The following is a 21337-nucleotide window of genomic DNA, read 5'->3' on the forward strand; positions in this document are numbered from 1 at the left end:
CTACAAATATATTAGCAATAAGAAGAGGACTAAGGATTATCTCTGTCCTCTAGTAGATGGGGCCGGCAACATAGTGACCAAGGATGAGGAAAAGGCTGAGGTACTTAATGCCGTCTTTGCCTCAGTCTTCAGCAGTAGGACCAGTTGTTCCCTGAGTACCCAGACCCCTGAGCTAGAAGACAGGGATGGGGAGCAGAATGAAGCCCCTGTAATCCAAAGGGAAATGGTGAGGGACCTGCTTCAGCACTTGGAGGTGCACAAATCTATGGGGCCGGATGGGATCCACCCAAGGGTATTGAAAGAGCTGGCGGAAGTGCTCGCCAGGCCACTTTGCATCATTTATGAGCAGTCCTGGACAACCGGGGAGGTCCCAGCTGACTGGAGGTTAGCAAATGTGACACCCATCCACAAGAAGGGCCGGAAGGAGGATCTGGGGAGCTACAGGCCAGTCAGTCTGACGTCGGTGCCTGGGAAGGTCATGGAACAGATCCTCCTCAGTGCCATTACACGGCACATGCAGGAGAACAGGGTGATCAGGCCCAGTCAGCATGGGTTTGTGAAGGGCAGGTCATGCCTATCAAACCTAATATCCTTCTGTGATAAGGTGACCCACTTAGTGGATGAGGGAAAAGCTGTGGATGTTATCTACTTGGATTTTTGCAAAGCTTTTGACACTGTTTCCCGCAGCATTCTCCTGGAGAAACTGGCTGCTCATGGCCTGGACAGGTGTACTCTTCGCTGGGTAAAAAACTGGCTGGATGGCCGTGCCCAGAGAGTGGTGGTAAATGGAGTTAAATCCAGTTGGTGTCCGGTCACAAGTGGTGTCCCTCAGGGCTCGGTGCTGGGGCCGGTTCTCTTTAATATCTTTATCAATGATCTGGATGAAGGGATCGAATGCACCCTCACTAAGTTCGCAGATGACACTAAACTGGGTGGGCGTGTTGATCTGCTTGAGGGTAGGTTGGCTCTGCAGAGGGATCTGGACAGGCTGGATCGATGGGCTGAGACCAATGGTATGAGGTTCAACAAGGCCAAGTGCCGGGTCCTGCACTTGGGTCACAACAACCCTATGCAGCGCTACAGGATTGGGACAGAGTGGCTCAAAAGCAGCCCAGCAGAAAAGGACCTGGGGGTGTTGGTTGACAGCCAGCTGAATATGAGCCAGCAGTGTGCCCAGGTGGCCAAGAAGGCCAACAGCATCCTAGCCTGTATCAGGAATAGTGTGGTGAGCCGGACTAGGGAAGTGATCATCCCCCTGTACTCGGCCCTGGTGAGGCCCCACCTCGAGTACTGCGTTCAGTTTTGGGCCCCTCGCTACAAGAGGGACGTTGAAGTGCTGGAGCGTGTCCAGAGAAGGGCTACAAAGCTGGTGAGGGGTCTGGAGGACAAACCTTATGAGGAACGACTGAGGGAGCTGGGGTTGTTTAGCTTGGAGAAGAGGAGGCTGAGGGGAGACCTTATCACCCTCTACAACTACCTGAAAGGAGGTTGTAGAGAGATGGGGGCTGACCTCTTCTCCCTGGTGACAAGTGATAGGACGAGAGGGAACGGGTTCAAGTTACGTCAGGGGAGGTTTAGATTGGATATTAGGAAACATTTTTTCACTGAAAGGGCTATTAAACATTGGAATAGGCTGCCCAGGGAAGTGGTGGATTCACCATCCCTGGAGGTGTTTAAAAAAAGGGTAGATGGGGCACTTAGGGACATGGTTTAGAAGTGGCTTTTGTCAGGGTAGGTTAAAGGTTGGACTCAATGATCTTAAAGGTCCCTTCCAACCTCAGCAATTCTATGATTCTACGATTATATAACTCATCACTCTAATAATCATGTGAGCTCTTCTTTTCAAGTAACATTGTATGAAAGTTTAATATGTGTTGTCTGTGGTTGTTTCAGGTTTGATGTTGGACTATTAACCTGGACTAATATGCTGTTTCAGTACATAGTCTTTCTTTAAATAAATGGTAAAAAGCATAGTTTTCTTCTAATTTAGAAGTTCTTCATTATTAGGGTTTCCGTTTACTGCTCCCTGCCTTTGTAACTTTTTTCCATATTTCTTTCTTGTCTGTTTTTTCTGATCTCAGTTTCTTACCTTTTATCAGAACAATACCGAAAATCCTTTAATATTGTTAAGATTAATGCCACTATTGCTGAAATTGGCTGACTTCACTGTGAATGTTCCTGACTGTGTGGTGTGGTCCTGTGATTGCAATGATAGTTTTAGCGTATTTTGAAGAGATTATTGTCTCTTGGTTTGAAGGTTATAACTGACTGCATCCTGTTTCTCACAAGAACAAGTTTCCAGATTGTGGTGCTTGTTATGTCTTTCGATTATGGGTTGGAGATGTGTGATTCTTTTATGCATCTGCTGTTGTTTTTCATAGGGTAGATTCACATGAAAAGCAGGTAGGTACTTCCTTGTGGGAGTAGACCACAGAGAGCATCCATATGTTTTCAAATGGTAGAATAATGAGAGAAGCAGCACTACAAGATGTATGTTTTTTATTCTGGTACAGTCCTGGCTCTTAGTAATGTATAGAAAGCTTTTTTTCTACCAGCTCTTTTTTTTCTCCTAAGTTAAATATCTAAAACAAATGAGATGGTTAAACATCTGGAGATCTTTCATTTATTAACTATAAATGCATCCTAGGATGAGGAACTTATTCTTAGACAACTGATTCTGAGACATCTTCTGTTAGTCTAAACATCATATCCTTAGTTTGGTATTGTTAAATTGGATTTTAACCAAACAGACAATTTGCAAACATTCATCTCTGTTAGAATCTAATTTGCAATATGGCATTTTTGTGTAATGAATGGGAAGCATTCCAATAAAGCTATTGAAAAGTACTGTGCATACTGAAGGAATTATTGCAAAGGTTTTTGATGCTATTTTTTATTATGAAATATGACAATGTTGGGAGTAGAGTTTTATATGTTTTTGGTGGCAGAATATTAATAAACAATTTTGAAATATTTGACTGTGTTTTTACTTCTAGCCTGAACACTCCACCTGGAACAAAAATTAAGCTTTCAGGAACTGTTGAAGTGAGAAATGGATTCTTGCTGTTGGATGACAGTAACACAGCAGTTCTTGGAGGTGAAGTGGAGCATCTTATAGAAAAGTGGGAATTACAAAGGGTGAGGTAACACCACTGGAAATGCTTGTCTTACAGAATGCATATTACATTTAATGACATCAAGCTTAATGTGTTGACTGTGGACTTTCATATGATAAGCTTTTAAAACATTACTGTCACAATATTTTTAGGGTTGAAGTCAAATATGTGTAAATAGGTCCTATGTATAATGTATCTTATAAGATACATCTTATAAGATGGGAACTGATTCCTTTCATGGTCAGCAATGATTGAAAACATTGATCAAATGTATGAAACGTAGTGCAGTTATGGGTGGTTACTTTCCTAAACAGTGTGTTTTATACCAAAATAACAGTTGCCTTTGACAATTACCATCTGTAGACTGCATATTTTTGAGGCAAAACCGAAATAATAGTAAGCATTTGGAAAGCATTGAAATTGGTAACCTCACATATGAATTCTGTATTGCAGATTTCATCAGTGTTTTAAGTGAATTTGTGATTAGAAAGACAAACTGGAGGTTTTAAAATAAACTGTGCCAAACTTAGCATGAGCAACAATAAAAGAAGTACTTTACACAGAAATGACCATCGTGTTCATAAGCAGCTATTCCCGTTTAGAGATGTGGATGTAAAAATAGAGAGATGTGTGTCTGTAGTAGTGACAGTCAATCCAGCAAATACTTGGGACTGTTTGTAGCCTGCCCTAGGAACTTTCGCTCATTTGTGAGAAAATGTATGGAAAAAGTCTTCCTGCAGCAAATTTTGTTCTATTGTGACAGGAATCAGGCTAAAAAGGAATAGAGGGGGCTTACAAGTATTTATGGCTTATTGAAAGATTTTATTACAGCTAGTTTTCTTTGATGTTGACTTGCATTTTATGGATTTGAGCAAACTGGACCAAAATTTATCTGAACATTTGAGTTACGCAGTGTCCATTCTAGTAGATTCTGTTTGGCATCTTTTTTGTGCTTTTATAGGTAAAAGTTGGTTTTTAAAAATGTTCCTGGTGTTAAGTGAAACTGCCTGTTTGATTAAAAAGAAGTTTCTGGGACCAACAGCAAAACCCATCCCATCTAATCATTTTTTTATTCATATTTAGTATAAAGTCTTGTGAGTTCTCTCTCCAGTTAAAAAGCACTAAGTTTTAAGATTGATGAGGAGGGAAGAGAGACACGTGGAACTAACATGTTCTTATGAATGCCAGCTAATCGATTAGAGAAGGGTCAATAGAATCAGTTAGCTTTATTGGTGATATTTTGGACAGTCTCTTTTCATGTTTGTTCTACCTAGGCTTCCACAAATAAATGCTACTCTATAAATATTAGCTTGTTTTTGATGTCAGTGTCAAGAAATAATTTGGAACACATTCTGTTTACAAGAAGGGAAACCATTTAATAACCGTTGGCGTGTTGCTGACTACAACTTTCAGCACTTGCTGTTAGCCCGTTCTGTTGGCTTTATGTGATATGTTTAAAAGAGAGGTAACTAGGTTTTCACTGTTTTACTCTGGTAATATAAAGTATAGAAAGTTAACTATTGCCTGTTGCTGTACCCTCGGTTCTCTGGTTCCATCGTGCAGTTTGCCAGAGTATTGTTTTATTTTTCTCATGGACCAGCTCACAGCACACCATCAGGTGCCCAGCATAAATGTGGCCATGGCAGAAAAGCTGCGGGTGACAGGAAATCAGTTTGGACAGATGAACCATGACCACTGGAAATCATAGTTCCAGTTCTATATCTAGACTGACAGATAGACAGATAGTGCTCAAACAAGTCTGTAGAAGCCAGATGCTACTTTGATAGCAGTTTCCTCGTGAACTCGATGTTTCTGTCCTGTTCAGAAAGCTTTACAGAAGAGAATAGTTGACAAATAAGCAAGATTGTCAACTCTCAAAGATATATGAGCGAGGACATTGCCATTCCTTGTCTAATCCTGCCACTAAAGCTTAAATGAAATGCTGAACTGTGTTTGCATAAAAAGACAGAAAACTTGTATTTGTGTGACTATTTCAAATTACTTGTTTTGAAGCCAGGTTTTTTTTCTCTCCACTGCAATGTCTGAGAAGTGTTAATTGGGCTTCTTGTATAGATGATGAAATAAGTTTCTTTTATACTTATTAAAACAGTTAGTGTTATTAAGTCAAATAATATTACAGAACTTCAGAATTAATGTTGTTTGTCCAGTCAAATTATTGCCCTTGCACCTATCTGTCAGCTTCTAGTTGTGTAGTTGTGTTACCATTTTTTCCATTCAGAATGTTGTTTGAAATTGCTTTCAGGAGGAATCAAGTTTTAGTAATGAAAGACTCACACTACAAATACAGTGTATGTGCAATGAATGCAATATTATCACACTGCAAATACAGTTCATGTGGAATAAATGTATACTTTGTAGCATTTGATTTTGTCATAAGATAATTCCTGCCTAGAAATTTCAATATTTTTTTTTAAGTGTCACTGTTTAAGTGACAGTAAGTGAATAAGTAAGGAGTAAATGAGAATGTTACTGTGTGATCTTTTTTCTAGACTATTTGACAATATAAGATAATGTGTCATGGACTTATTTAGATGAGAATACTGTTCCAAATAATTACTGCTTCATAGTGTTCCCAGTGTTCTGGTGGCGGCTGGTGTTTCAGTCAGTGAGGATCAGTATCTGTGAGATAATTGCTCGTACGCTTCTTATGAAGAAAGAGTACTTTGTATTGCTATTAATCAAAATGTCAGATGATCTGTAAGTGAAGGCTGAAGCAAAACTTGCTGAGATGATTGGTGAGACTGTTGGTAGGCCCTTATATTTTTGAAACGTAGAATCTGGCAAATTACAGATTATCTAAAAGTAAAGGTCTCTAGTATACTTAATGATTCTTGTATTTTGGTGAGCTAATTTTGAGGCTAAATGTTGAGGTTACTGGTAGGAAAAGGGAGTAGTTTTATGTATACTTCAAAATTCATATTAGAAAGAAGTGTGAAGGGGTAATAGTGTATAATACCTAGGAGTTCAGTCTCGTATTGTAAACCTTTGTTTCTTAAGAGATTCCCTAGGAGGTATTTTTTTTTTATTGTTACAATCCAAATGCAGCAGAAAGGGTAAAAGAAGTGTACTAAATGTATTAATAACAAAGTTTATTGTAAGTGGTAGTTACTGCCCTGCTACAAGCAAATTTAATTGTAAGTTAAAAAGCCAGTTTGCTTTGTATTTGGTGAAAAATAGAGTTTAATTTCCAAAGCAGTTGTTCTCACTTCGCAGCAGGCAGTTCTACTTGAGAAGAGTCAAGGCTGTTATTTACCCTTAGGCAGAGTTCTTTCATTCTGGATAACAATTTTATGCAATAAATTGTTATGATTCAAAATCCATGTAGCTAAATGTTAGTAAATGTGCCGTCAGTTTTTAAGTGCTTTTTTGCTATTTGTCAAATTACATCTTTGAGCAGTAGTTTGGAACAGTCTTTTTCTTGTATGTGTTTACTTGATTCTGATTTGGGGAAGAAAAAAAAAAGTGTGACCTTTAACTTCAGCATGTTCTTCCTGATTATAGGATGTGAGGAATTAACTATGATCAAATGCTCAAGTCCTTAGGCTACCGTATAAATATTTTTATTATAATTTGATTCAGGGCTGGGGTTCATTCCAGAATTGCCTACATTTCTCTAGATACAAACAAACAAAAAAAGAAGTGTAGGGTTTATTGTACCTAGCGTGCCTACCCTGGGGAGACGAAGCAGCTTGGCCATGAATTGATTGTTGTACCGTGCTGCTTCAGTTAATAGGTACAGGAAAGTATGAGTGTGCTACAGGGATCAGCCCTTGGTTAGCTCACAATTCGAAGCAACACTTGAAGTGAACTGATTGAAGCTAAAACAGAAAAAAATTATGATTTCTGCACTTTTAAGTGCTTTGTTTTGAATAATTTATTGAATGCTTTAACAGTGTTTTTTACTCCAAGGCATGAGGAAAAGGATTTATAATTTATTTTTTCACCCTTGAAAGGAATTAATAACCATTAGTGATTTAGAAAATGGTCTTTCGTTCCTAAATAAAAGTAGTTAATTTTAAAAGAGTTTTGGACCAAAAGTTTTGATTTTAGTATTAGTTAGCTGAATTAATAACTTATTTTAAGAAATTCTCTGATAGTGTAATGGCTTCATGTTTATACTACAGTTCTCACATAATGGAATTAAATCAGTTTTACATTAGAGTAATAAATACATAGGTAAATGTCATATATAGCCTTAAGTAATTAAAACTTTCTCTGCCAGTGGGGAGCAGTAAATGATGTATGTAATCATGCATGACTGTCCCAGTGAGAAAAAAGGGACAAGAAATGAAGATGATGAAACAGATCATTATAGGAAATGCAATTTTGAAGCATTTTAACAGCATTAAGTACCTGTTCTTCCTTTTTCCACTTCTGAAACCAAATATTTCTGTCTAATATAAAGTTATTAACACAAAACTGAATGTCGATTCCAGTGAATGTTGTGTTCTTCAGGTTGCTGCAGTTCTCGCAAATTGTAAAGAAAGAAAAAGTGTATCAACCATGAGCAGACATTTTAATGCAATGTTTTACAAATCCATCTTTTTACTGTTGTTGTCCACTATTCATTTTTATTATTTGAGGATGCTTTGTGTTCAGGCCTAGGTCACTAACTGCCCAATTGTGGCTAAGAGTTTAGAGTGCTTCCGTTCTATAATTACTAAGTATCAATAATTGGTGTGCTTATTGGTATGGTCCTTGTGATCCAAAGATCTGGTGATGAATTCAGAACACGTACTCTACTTTTCATAAGGCCATAGGGGAAATGTCCTAGTGGCACAGTATTTTCTTTCCAACAGTGGCAAAAAGAGATGATTTTTAGGAGGAGGACACAGCCTATGTTCTTATGCAGCCATGGCATCCAGAATTGTTCTATTATCTTTATCAGGGAATACAATCCTGACTAATCCTTTCAGTATTTGCCTATACACGGATGCATGAATTTCACAGAGTGGTAGAGGTTGGAAGGGACCTTTGGAGGTCATCTTGTCCAGCCTGTCTGCTCAAGCAGGGCCACTTAGAGCCAGTTGACCAGGATGAATTCCAGGCAACTTTTGAATATCTCCAAGCATGTAAACTCTAGAGCCTCCCTGGGCAACCTGTGCCAGTGCTTGGTCACCCTCACAGTAAAAAAAATATTTGGAGGGAGGGATCTTCTCTGTTCCAGTTTGTCATCCTGTCGCTGGGCACCACTGAAAAGAGCATAGCTCCATCTTCTTTACAGTCTCCTGTCAGGCATTTGCATAGATTGATAAGATGCCCCTGAATCTTACCTTCTCGAGGTTGAATTTGTCTGATCTGTTCTTAGACAGGTTGAAACTGTATGCCTTTACAACCTCTAGTGGCAGCAAGTTCACTGGGTGCTATGTTTGTTCTTCTGGGGGACTTTCACTTACCAGATGTCTGCTGGAAATACAATACAGCAGAGAGGAAACAGTCTAGGAGGTCCCTGGAGTATGTGGAAGATAATTTCCTGACACAGTTGGCAAGTGAGCCAACTAGAAAAGGTTCCCTTCTAGACCTGTTGCTCACGAACAGAGAAGGACTTGTGGGTCGTGTGAAGGTTGGAGGCCATCTTGGGCATAGCGATCATAAAATGATAAGAGTTTTAAATTCTTGGAGAAGTAAGGAGGGAGGTGAGCAGAACTGCCTGTCACCTTGGAATTCTGGAGGGCAGACTTTGACCTGTTTTAGGAGCCTGGTTGACAGAGTCCCTTGGGAGGCTGTCCTGAAGGGCACAGGAGTCCAGGAAGGCTGGACATTCTTCAAGAAGAAAATCTTTAAGGTGCAGGAGCTGGCTATCCCCATGTGACAAAAGACAAGCTGGCAGGGAAGAAGACTGGCCTGGCTGAATAGAGAGCTATGGTTGCAACTCAGGGGGGAAAAAAGGGATTTTATGACCTTTGGAAGAAGGGGCAGGCAACTTAGGAGGACTACAAAGATGTTGTGAGGTTATTCAGGGAGAAAATTAGAAGGGCCAAAGACCAACTAGAACTTAATCTCACTACTGACATAAAAGACAATAAAAATGTTTCTCTAAATACATTAGCGACAAAAGGAGGGCTAAGGAGAATCTCCATCCTTTCTTGGATGCCAGGGGAAACATAGTGACCAAAGATCAGGAAAAGGCTGATGTACTCAATGCTTTCTTTGCCTCAGTCTTTAATGGTCTTTAACAGACCAGTTGTTCTCCGGGTACTCAGACCAGTGAGCTGGAAGACAGGGATAAGGAGCAGAATGAAGCCCCCATAATCCAAGGGGAAATGGTGAGTGACCTGCTATACCACTTAGACAGAGGCAAGTCTTTGGGGCCAGATGGGATCACCCAAGGTTACTGAGGGATCTTGCGGAAGTTCTCACCAAGCCACTTTCCATCATTTATCAGCAATCCTGGCAAACCAGGGTGGTACCAGTGACTGGAGGTTAGTAAATATGACAAGATGGGCCTAAAGGAGGATCCAGGGAGCTACACGCCTGTCAGTCTGACCTTGGTGCCTGGGAAGGTTATGGAACAGATCGTCCTGTGTGCCATTACACACCTGTGCAGGACATCTGCATGGAGTCATGAAAGGCAGGTCCTGCTTCACTAACCTGATCTCCTTCTATGACAAGGTGACCTGCTTAGTGGATGAGGGAAAGGCTGTGGATGTTGTTTACCTAAACTTTAGTAAAGCCATTGACAACATTTCCCACAGCATACTGCTGAAGGAACTGGCTGCTCATGGCTTGGATGGACCTACTCTTTGCTTAGTGAAAAACTGGCTGAGTAAAACTGTGTTCAAGCCCAGAGTGGTGGTGAATGGATTAAAATCCAGTTGGCAGCCAGTCATGAGTGGCATGCCCCAGGGCTCGGTGTTGGGGCCAGTTCTCTTTAGTATCTTTTTAAAAGACTTGGACGAGAGGATTGAGTGCACACTCAGTAAGTTCGCAGACGACACCGAGTTGGGTGGGAGTGTTGATCTGCTCGAGGGTAGGATGGCTCTACACAGGGCTCTGGACAGGCTGGATCGATGGGCTGAGGCCAATGGTATGAGTTTCAATAAGGCCAAGTGCTGGGTCTTGCACTTGGGTCACAACGACCCCATGCAGTGCTACAGGCCTGGGGAGGAGTGGCTGGAGAGCTGCCTGTCAAAAAAGTACCCGGGGGTGCTGGTTGACTGCCAGCTGAATACGAGCCAGCAGTGTGCCCAGGTGGCCAAGGAGGCCAATAGCATCCTGGCTGGTATTAAAAACAGTGTGGCCAGCAGGACTACCAAAGTGATTGTCCCCTGGTGCTCGGCACTGGTGAAGCCCCACCTTGACTACCGTGTCCACTTTTGGGCCCCTCACTACAAAAAAAGACATTGGGGTGCTGGAGCGCATCCAGAGAAGGGCAACAAAGCTGGTGAAGGGTCTGGATGGAGAATAAGTCTTATGAGGAGCAGCTGAGGGAGCTGGGATTGTTTAGCCTGGGGAAAAGGAGGCTGAGGGGAGACCGTATCGCGCTCTACAACTACCTGAAAGGAGGTTGTAGTGAGGTGGGGGTCAGTCTCTTCTCCCAAGTAACAAGTGATAGGATGGGAGGAAAGGGCCTCAAGCTGCACCATGGGAGGTTTAGATTGGATATTAGGAAAAGTTTATTCACGGAAAGGGTTATCAAGCATTGGAACAGGCTGCCCAGGGAAAGTGGTTGAGTCACCATCCCTTGAGGTATTTAAGAGACATGTAGACATGGTGCTTAGAGACATGGTTTAGTGATGGTTTTGACAGTGCTAAGTTAACGGTTGGACTTGATGATCGTAAGGGTCTTTTCCAACCTAAATGATTCCATGATTCTGTGATCTTATTTGTGTGCTGCTTTGTTCTGTTAGTGTAGATTTTGGTATATAGCTGCATTTTCTCCATTTTCTGTATGTTTCATTCATGATTCTGCAATTTTTTATGATTTTCTTTGTCTCCCTGCCCCTCATCGAGCCTTCTCCTTGCTTAAGAAGTGCCCCAGGATTTCAAATATACTGTAGATTTTATTTTTTATGCTTAAAATGTTCATCTTGCAAGTGTCATGTACTTTCGGAAACAGAGATGTTTATCATATGATCTGGATTTTGTTTGCAATTTATTAATCAACTATTTTCTTTTATAGAGTTTAGCAAAACACAATAGGAGTAACATTGGAACAGAAGGTGGCCCTCCCCCTTTTTTACCTTTTGGGCAGGTATAGTATACTTCTCTTTGTCAGTTCTTAAAAAAATCTGTATCATGATATCTAGAGGACCCGGTTCCAGTTAGATAAAGGCTATAAAAACACCTTAGATCATGATGACTTGGATCTAAAACACGCATCTTTAAAAAAAAAAAAAAAAAAAAAAAAAAAAAAAAAAAAAAAGGCATTGATCCTGTCGCTTTGTTGTGCCAATTTGTAAATTTGTATTTAATATTTTTCTTCTCAAAATTTTATTTAGTATGTGAAGCCCTTGATACTTCCTGTCAGGTCTTGTAGGCGCTACCATATTCCCTTCTTAAACAACAAAGGTATTTACAAGAATCATATTAGCTACATCATGAACTAAGCTTAAAATGTAAGTCATTCTTTTTGGCTTGTCTAGTGGACCAGTGGAGTGTGCTTTCAGCAAAGACATCTAGATGTGCGCGGTGTACGTTTTTGCAGTCATGTTCTTTATCTACAGTTGTGCTACTCTAATGGAATAACACTTTATATTATTTCAAATTAAAGTAGGCAGTAGAGTTAATTAAAACTTTCTTTTGCATTTTCAGAAATGTGCTTCTCACGTGCAAGTGGATAGCAGAGAGCTTGATCGCAGAAAGACTCTGCAAATGACAAATACTGTAAAAACTGTTGCAGACAATGATGAATTTGAAAAGCAAAGAACAGCTGCTATTGCAGAAGTAGCAAAGAGCAAGGAGGTTAGAATGCACGTGTTGCAGCATTTTTACTTACTGTGATTGATCTTTTCTTGTTATTTTAAGTATTTCTCTCTTAAATGACAAATGCTTTCTGTTGTTTGCCGCCTTGTAATTCTACTCATTTATCTTTGAAAAGTTGAGTCCAAAATAGAGAGTCCTTTTGGATTGATGAGTATGTTCTTATTTTAATAAAGCTAATAAAGGTATCATAATGTTTTATTGTAGCTATGATTTTGATTTGATACCTCTATTAAAAAATGTGGGGCTTACAATTTAGCTAATAAGATTTAAGTAATAAATACACATTATCAGTTGTCATCTGCTTTTTTCAGTTCTTAAAAACTCCTGATTCCCTGCACTCAGCCTGAAAGAATAGCTAGGAAGTTTAGTTCTAACATGTCAGGTTTTTATGTCCTCCCTTGGTTTTCTTTTTAGTTTATTTTTCCAATTTGCTTGGTAAGTCATAAAAACTAGAATTATATACCCTTTTTACAGCCTCATTTGGGCATGGGGGAAAAAATAAAAGTCGTACCTAATAAATTCATCTTTTTTGTGTGTGTAAATTAGTGCTTTATTTGTCAGTGCAAAGCATAATCATAAAAATACAGCTGCATCAATTTTACTACACTTTTTCTACTAGCTAAATATTAAGGCTTCTTTTCATAAGTTCTGTTCACTGAAATGTTATTTTTGTGCTTATCTAAAGACCAAGACGTTTGGAGGAGGTGGTGGTAGTAACAGAAGTAATCTCAGTGTGAGTGCTGGAGGGAATCGAAACAGGGAGCTGTTCCAGAAAGAGAAGATAACAAAACCTGAGGGAAAGAATGAAGGCGTCTACCGAGAACTGGTAAGGTGGAAGACTTAAATGGAACCTTAAACATGTACTATTAAAAAAACAAAAAACAAATGTAACAAAAATAAAAGAAAAAAAGACCCTGAGGAATAAAGGCTTTCCTTTTCAATTTATTTTGAAGTCCGTTTAGAATACTTAAGGTGCTTTTGTACCTTACTGAGATAGTTATGATTTTCAACATGATTTTTGTAAAAAAAAAAAAAAATCTAATGTTGTCTTACCCAGTAAAATTTAAACCCAAGTCCTCACAAAAGAATAGTAGTAGTATATGTGGTATAGGACATTACAGTATAGTTTTGTTTTCTTGTTTAAATAAGCTTAACAGTTTTGCATTTTAACATTTGTTAATTCCTTTTAGGCAGGAAGACTTTCATCCTTCAATTATCAACATATCAAATAATATTTTAATGTAGCTTTTCTTCTGAATTAATATTTATTTTAAGAATCTGTATTAAACCATTTATTTGATATTGAGAAAACTTAGTAGTACTCTGATATTTAAAATAACGGAAGTAAAAATGCTTTTTTTGTGACATGAGAATATCATGCTTACATGGTCACAAGTAATGTTTCATTTTGAGTAAGGTGGGTTACTGTTGGAGAATCTGAACTGTGCCCCTTAATCACCTTCCATTGTATTTCGTAACTTTATACTTACTGAGAAGTGTTCTTTGGGATCACTGCACTGAATTAAGTGGATATAAGATGAGCAGTCATTGAAGTTTCTGTTTGGATTACTTCAGCAGTCTAAAAGCTTATGATGGAGGAAGTATTTGTTATCAAGAATGACTCCGGAAAAGAATTTGCAAGTATGCAATAACAATTCTTGATTCTGATTTGAGTGATGAAAGCGGACTGAAAGAGGCATCGCAACTATGTAGTAACTCAGTAAACCAGTATTAAAATATTGATTATGAATATCACTTATTTAGTGTTGAATATTTTCCAGCTTATTTACTTTTACCAAAGGTTTAACAATCAGAAGACAAGACATATACGTAATTTTGTTTGTATAGTACATATGATCATCTTGCAGCAAGGAGAGCCTCCAGCACTGCTGCCTTCAGTACTGTGCTCAGAAATGTCAATACAGAATTGTAGAAACATGAGCTGAAAGGACCTCAAGAGGTCACTTAGTCATCCCTCTGGATGGTGTAGCACCAGTGGTACAGCTTGTCATTCTTGACAACTGTGTCTCGACCTAAATGAACTTGAAAAAAAACCCAAACAGACAGACAAAAGTCACCATCCATTCCCCTCTCTCCGCCCCACACTCCCCCCCTGCCCCCCTCCGTCCCCGGCCCACAAAATGGGTAATTGTTTAAAGTGTTCTGTTTTCTTTTTTTCTCTATGAATTGCAATAAACTTGTCTTACATTGCACTGTAAAATGGCAACTGTAAAATTCCAACTTACCAAAACTTAGTATTATGTCGTTTAACATACCTAGGTGCTGTTAAGAAGGAGGAAATATGAACCTACAAAGCCTATATAGAAAGCCTTCTTCCATTATAAATCATTATTTTTAGATTTTAAAGCAGTGGATAATAAATTTGCTTTGTCGTTTTAGAATTGTGACATCGAGTAGGTTTTGATTGTTGACTTTCATGTATATTGTTGACTTGCATGTATAGTTAGAAACGGTTAAAAGTTTTTAATCCATCTGGTGTGTTACCGTCTGAGAAAGCTGGAGCGCTGTATCTTTACCTACAAAACAAGAAACAAAGAAGTACGAAGATTCTTCGTATATATATGTATATATATATATATATTCGTAGACAATAGATTGCAGAGGTCAATCATCCTCCTCTCTTAATAGTCCTTATAGGATATGTCCTACAATTTTTGTTGTCTTTCCAGTTTTGTATATGAGAAGCAAGACTTCTGCCGTGTAGATGAAGTTGAAGGGAGTATTTTTTGACATCCAAGGATACTTAAGATACAGCATCATTTCTCAAACAGTCTTTCTATCTGGAAAATTGCCTTTCCTTTGGCTCTCAAATTGTGACCTATCCAAGATTTTTTTTATCCATAGCTGAGTGTCCAGGTGCTGTATATATGAATCTTCATTTCCTGCTGCTCTTCGAACGTAGCTGTCATATGCACAGAATTTCCACCGTTGAAAGGAGGTGATGCATCGGTAATGGATAGAAGTTCTCATCCAAACCTGCTACTTAGCTACAAAGGGGAGAAGGTTGAAGTAGCTTGGCTGAGGAAGTACTTACCTCTGTTGTACACTTGTTGCCACGCAGAAGATTCTAGAATGGCCCCAGAGGAGGAATATTCTTTCATTAAAAATAAGACATTATTTACGCAACTGGTAGTCAACCTCAAGTGCGATGATGGTTCCCTGTAGACACTGAGGTCATGTTTCAGCCCCATTGGTCTTCGAAGACCTTTTTAATTGCTGTTTCTTTACTTAGTCTTTGGACAGTTAATTTAAGAGTATTGTTGAGTTTGGGAATGCAGAAGGCTACATGAAGGCATTGGAGTTAACATTGCTGAGCGTGTGGGAGTTGTAGCCAAGCTCTGCAAAGTTGTGTCTTGCCCGTTACAGTAATTTTTGCATAGCTAAGCATAGTTATGAAAGTTATTTGAGTTGTTTTATCTTCTGGCTTACTGTATTGAGAAATCTCTGTATTGAGAAAGCAACCACAAACACTGATTTTATGTCTCTGCCCCCAAAAGAAGACGTGTTCATATCGGTTGTGCCAAAGCACAGTGTGTAGCTGGAATTAAGAAAAAAAATTGAATGTATTAAAACATCGAGAGAAATGAGGTGTGGAGAGATTACATCATAAGACTGAAAAACAGAGGAGAAGAAGGGTTAAATCTTTGTCATACAACTGTCATACAGTTGTAATTTAACTCATTCTAGCAATAAAAGTTCCTGTTCTTTTAAGCAGAAGGAGAAAGAAGAGACTGTATATCTTAAAGGCTAAGGTTTGGTTTTGGGGGTGTGGGGGGTTGGTTTTGGAGGGTCACAATATGGCTGTTTGGGAACTTGTAGACAAAATCTTATGTTCAAGGGACTTCATTTAAGAATGTATTTGGTTACAGCTGTTTTAGTAGATGGATAACTGGCATCATTTTTGTTGGGTATGGGATGAGGAAGGACAGACGGCCTTGTCCCATTTCATGTTCAATGCATGTAGTTTTGTCCACACTGGAAGTTCTCACTTGAGTGCTTTATGCATAGTGCAGATGTAGCATTATTTTCTGTAACTATTTTTCTGTAATTCCTGCTTAGCCTTTTTGTCATCATGTTCTATATAGTTTAGAATAAGTAAGCCTGTGTTTCTGAAGAAGTTGTTTGTATTTCTTTGCTTCCTTCTACAGAACTTTTAGTGATTATATTTTCTCCGTGTTTTAAGAAGTGTATAGCTGGCTTTTGTATTGTATGTAAAGGTTGTGAAAGGGTTCAGACACGAACAAATGGCTAGTTTTTATGCCAGTGTTACTTTGAGAGATTCCTTTTAGTTTTCATGTCAGAAAAAATATATTAGAGTGTGTCATACTCTTCCAGTGTACAGTGAAGGAAGGGGGTAGACTAGAGGAATTCGTGCTTGAAACCACATAATGTTAGAACTGAAAACTGATTAATTAAAAATCATCATAATAATATTAAAAACCCCTCTAGTAGATGATTATTTGGACCTAAGAGAGATTGTATGTGAAGATTTTATATAAAACTGAAATATTTATCATCAATGAAATATGAAATAGTGTTTCAATTAAAAATTAATGAAAAATTAAAATCTGGTGGTTTTGTAGAGTCTCTGTTGTATCTTATGATTAGTTCTGTGTGTGACTCTTTTTCAGGTTGATGAAAAGGCTCTAAAACACATAACAGAGATGGGTTTCAGCAAAGAAGCAGCAAGACAGGCACTTATGGATAACAGTAACAGCCTAGAGGCAGCATTAAATTTTCTTCTGAACAGCAGTAAACAGAAGCCCATTCAGGGACCACCACCTAGAGGTATAACTTGCAAAGAAATGCTTTAAAACAATGTTTACGAGCAAAGGAATTTGTTTATGGTAGATTACTAATGCAGTTATATAAGGGCATATCTGCATGGTTTTTTTCTGCAAGTTCAACTGCATTCCAAGCCTGAAAGCAAATGCTTAGAAAATACCTCTGTATATTGTATTCTTGTCAGCATTTTTGAATTTGAAGTCACAGATTTGAATATCCTTTAGTGGAAAACATCTGTATCTGTTTTGTCCATAATGTATTTTCTATCTTAAAAGAGTCCATGTATTTTATAAATCAAATATAACACTTTTCTTTTATTTATTCCCCACAAATAACTTCTGATGTTTACAGGTAAAGGGAAGGGCCGAGGCCGAATAAGACCTGAAGATGAAGAAGAGCTAGGAAACACCAGACCGTCTGCACCAAGCACACTGTTTGATTTCTTGGAATCCAAAATGGGTACTCTAACAGTAGAGGGTAAGTTATTGAAATTAAAGTATCTGGAATCAATTTTGGACAGTGTTGGTGGAATTCTTTTTCCTAACTTTGTTATCTAAAAGGTGGTTACTAGAACTTCCTCCACAGTCAACAGTAAAAAAACCGAGGATTGCTGCAGAGCTATTCCTCTCCTTTGAAGAAAGGTCATATAAATTGCACTGTGGTGGGTTGTACTTCTGTCTTGACTGTAGAAGAGCTTAGGGTGTTTGTTTCAGGCTTAGATGTCCTAAGGTCAGTAATTTTGAAATAAGGTGACACAAACCCCAGTTTGTTAATTTAATTTGATAAAGATCTCTCAACTTTAATGGACTTCTGTGTTGTACAGAAGTAAGTAAAGAAAAAAGCCATAATCGCAGTCCTCCTTCCTCAGTTTATAAACAGCATGTTTTGTGTGCTGCCCAGTTAAGAGTTTAGGAATTGAGATAAGCTAAATTGTTTTTGTATTCCCTCTATCTGAAGAGGGGAAAAAAAATATCTTTATATCTGATGTAAAATATTAAACAGCTATTGTTTTCCTGTTGAATAACTGTAAGGGCTGGGGGAAAGATTTTAGAAAGAGGGAAGCCAAATACTCTCTCAGATTTAATGCGGAAGACCTGGGCTTTTTTTTTTTTAATGTCCTTTTAGTACGGCTTCTTAAGAAAGAGAAGTAACAAGAATATAGTCTGTGCATCAGGATGTCTGTTTAGGTCTAAATCATTCAGTACTTTGGAAACTTTAACAGACAGATGCATTAAAAGAAAAAAGAGGAAACTCCATGCATGCTGAGGTCTCTAGAGGCTGCTGTAATATTAAAGTAAAACTCAGGGTAAGCTGAGTAATAAATGGAGATAATTTTTTCTTTTGGGTATGGCCTTGGAGGTGTTTCAGTGGCCAACATGAAATGAAAATATCTGCTTCAGTTATTTGACATGAAGGTTTTGTGATGGAGTTGTAATTTTTTTTTCTCCCTATAAAATGACACTTTTCATAAAGGGTGAAAAAAGGTCATACTTTATATGAGTTTATATGAACTGTTTGATATTTTTGAATTTTCTAAGGAATGAATGCATTCAAGGAGCGACTGCATTTATATATAACTACTTTTTGAACTTAAGTTCCAAAATAGTCTTTGTCAACTGTTAATAACGGACTCACACTTTGTGTATTTTCACTGGGTTTGAGATTTTTTTTTTTTTAAAAGGTGTGTTTTGTTTTGTTTTTAAAGTAATATGGAATAAGCAGAAAACAAGCTTGTAGTAATTGGAAATGAACAGGTTGCCCTGTTGGGGAAAGGTATGAACGGCTGTAATGCCAGTAGACACCTGCATCTGAAATACAAGTAGAACATCCCCATTGCTCTGGTTAGTCGAGTGAGAGATCTTTTGTTAAAAATATTATTTTTGTTTGTACCTTATATTGTAATGTGTAAATATTTGTCTCCTTTTGCTATAGCAGTGAATTTAAGGTTAGTTGTATGAGGGTCATTATTGAATTAGAAATGAAAACATGAAGCCACGTATAGTCTGTCAGTGCATCAAAACCCCTGTTTTCTGTGAGAATTATTAGTACTATCTGCTTTCCATTAAATGCATGGCATATTTTTTCCAAGATTTAGTATTGTTGGATCTTTCAGGTGTTTGAAGCTTCACATTTACAGTTGCTACTTGCATAAGCAGGGTAGCATTTTGTGTTAATGTGTCTGAATATTTATTGCAGCCTGTAGCAACTAAAAGTCAACATATTCAGGTGGAAGGAAACACAGCAGCCTTAGAAATTCAGTTCTTGGAGCTGTACAAAGGACCCCTTTATCCAAAAAAGAGGAAGCAGCAGCACAGAGAAAGGACACGCGTTTTCTCATAGAAAACTTGCCTCAACAAATGAGCTCAGGACTTAGTGAACCTGCTGGCAAACCCAGGGGTCTCTTGCTGCTGGTGGTAGAATTAGAAGCACTGTGAGCCATTTTGAGGTTCACAAAACATTTTTGACATTCTAAGTTTTACCTAGGAACAGAAAGGCATTTTCTTATAAATGTGATAGCTTATAGTTCTTTTGATAGCAGATACTGTATTTTTGCTGTACCTAGGTTGAGATTCATTGAAACAGTGTCTGTTTTGGCCTGCAAAGTGAGTCATTTTAAATAGCTAAATATTGTTCTGTATTTTAGTTGGGTCTAGGTGTTACTAAAACAGTTTGTAGGAAGTGAACAAAAAAAGTTACAGTAGAGTTCCTTTTCTTATTATGTATGTTGTTTATAGTTTGTTTATGGCGAGTAGCCACAAGTTTATGGCTTTCTATGGAAACGAAGCTAGTTGTAGATTGAACATCTATATAGTGAACTTCACTTGTTTTTGTCAGAAATTTAAAATATTTAAAGAAAATACCTTTCAAATACACAAGCATTCTGCATTAGCTGATACAATGTTGTAAACTGTTCAGGTGATGACTATAATCACAATTTCAAAAGCACCTGTAGGGAATTATGCTTGAGAGATATTTTTGGCAAGTCATTTTGTTTACCAAAGAGGAGTTAGATTTTTACAGGGGAAAGAAATGAAAACAGTTGTAGTGTTTTCCTCTCACATTACAACCATGTTTTTTTCTTTGGATAAGTTTAGTGCTTATATTGAGAGATTAGAGAAGGCTCTTATGTGTGACAAAGACATTTAAAGGAAAAATAATAGAAATAATCCCGGTGGGTTATATGCCTTTCTTATTGTCAGTAATTTTATAGTAAGTAAGTAATAGTATTTTATTACAATGAGTGAATTGCTCCTTTTAAAATGATATTGCCTATTGGTAGTGTTTGCTTAGGGGGAGTTTTATGATCCTTTGGGTTTAGTACATATATGTAGCCAATATACTGTAGCATAATAAAGCATAGTGTTATGTGAGTGAAAAAAAAAGGTTATATTAGCATATATACTTCAGTTTATAGTCTTCCATATTGTGTGTTAAAGATAAATATGCTTTGCTTTTGTGTATTTTTCCCTCTTAAATAAAAATAAAGATTCCATAAATGTCATAAGAAGAAAAACACAGTTCTACAAAAACTTTGTAAAGGCTTTGTACTCCATCAGTTGCCAAAAGTTCTGGCATATTTCCTAACGTGACACACAGGCTTTTTGGTTTTGTGTATTTTAACAATATATTGGGGGTTTTTTAGCTTTCTCTGAATGATGAGTATGCAATCTGATGCAATTCCCAAGTTATGGTTTTCTGAAAAAAGCCCAACTTGTTAGCATTCTTGAAGAGTTCAGAAAGTATTCTGATGACCTTTTGAAAAGCTTTTTTAATATTTCTACCTTTTTTTCCTTTTGAAGACATAATAATATATTATTGTGCTGTCTGTTATTTGGAAGTCAATGGGCTTTACAATGGTTGCTGAGTTGCATTTTGTTAGTTTTTATTTTCCTTACTGAAGGTGTCTAGCCCATAGGATTGTGCCTCTGTTTCTGTGACAGGTTTTATTTTTATCTTGCCGTCTGCTTCAAATGAGTTTTCCAAGGAATACTTAGGCATATGCTGAATTGCAGGCTTTTTGTCTCTTTAAGTGTGCTTTTTTTTTCTTTGCCAGGTTTGAGAGAACTTGTGCAGTCTGAATTCAAACACATCTTAAAAATTGTTTGGTGAAAGTGTTGTTTTTCTGCAATTTTTATGCCTCTGTGGTTGAAAATAATCTCATTTAAATTCTTAATGATTAGTCGTTTTAAGTTCTATGCAAACTGAGATGATGTGAGTGTTAATAGTGTTTACACAGTGATGCTGTATCTGCAGTGATTATACCACTGTCAACTCTTTTGTAGTGAAGTCTGCATCCAAGTGTTTGCAGAAAACAGGATATATATTACTAGCATATTACTTTTTCATTTAATTTGAACCTGTCAGTTGTTAGCTGTAGAGACAAGTAGTTCTCAGTATTAAAAGAGTAGTGGTCAGAAATGAAAGGCACATCAGGGAAATGGCTAGAAACAACTCAAATATGGAATGTT

The 21337-nt window shown here is 37.9% G+C and overlaps 1 protein-coding gene across 5 annotated transcripts in view; it reads left to right on the forward strand.

The window, feature by feature from the left end:
* The window catches only part of TDRD3 (tudor domain containing 3), a 114626-nt gene that overhangs the window by 56749 nt on the left and 36540 nt on the right, over positions 1–21337 (forward strand). For all 5 annotated transcript variants that reach the window (XR_008464546.1, XM_054189125.1, XM_054189124.1 and 2 more), the window contains 6 exons: positions 2997–3138; positions 11260–11331; positions 11892–12041; positions 12748–12888; positions 16715–16871; positions 17220–17345. Coding sequence is in view for 4 of the 5 variants with exons in the window: in XM_054189125.1 (XP_054045100.1) it covers positions 2997–3138; positions 11260–11331; positions 11892–12041; positions 12748–12888; positions 16715–16871; positions 17220–17345 (788 nt within the window). In the remaining variant the exon portion in view is untranslated. The remainder of the gene's footprint in view (positions 1–2996; positions 3139–11259; positions 11332–11891; positions 12042–12747; positions 12889–16714; positions 16872–17219; positions 17346–21337) is intronic.

This window comes from Rissa tridactyla, chromosome 1 (assembly GCF_028500815.1).
Source record: "Rissa tridactyla isolate bRisTri1 chromosome 1, bRisTri1.patW.cur.20221130, whole genome shotgun sequence".
In the NCBI taxonomy this organism is placed as follows: domain Eukaryota; kingdom Metazoa; phylum Chordata; class Aves; order Charadriiformes; family Laridae; genus Rissa; species Rissa tridactyla.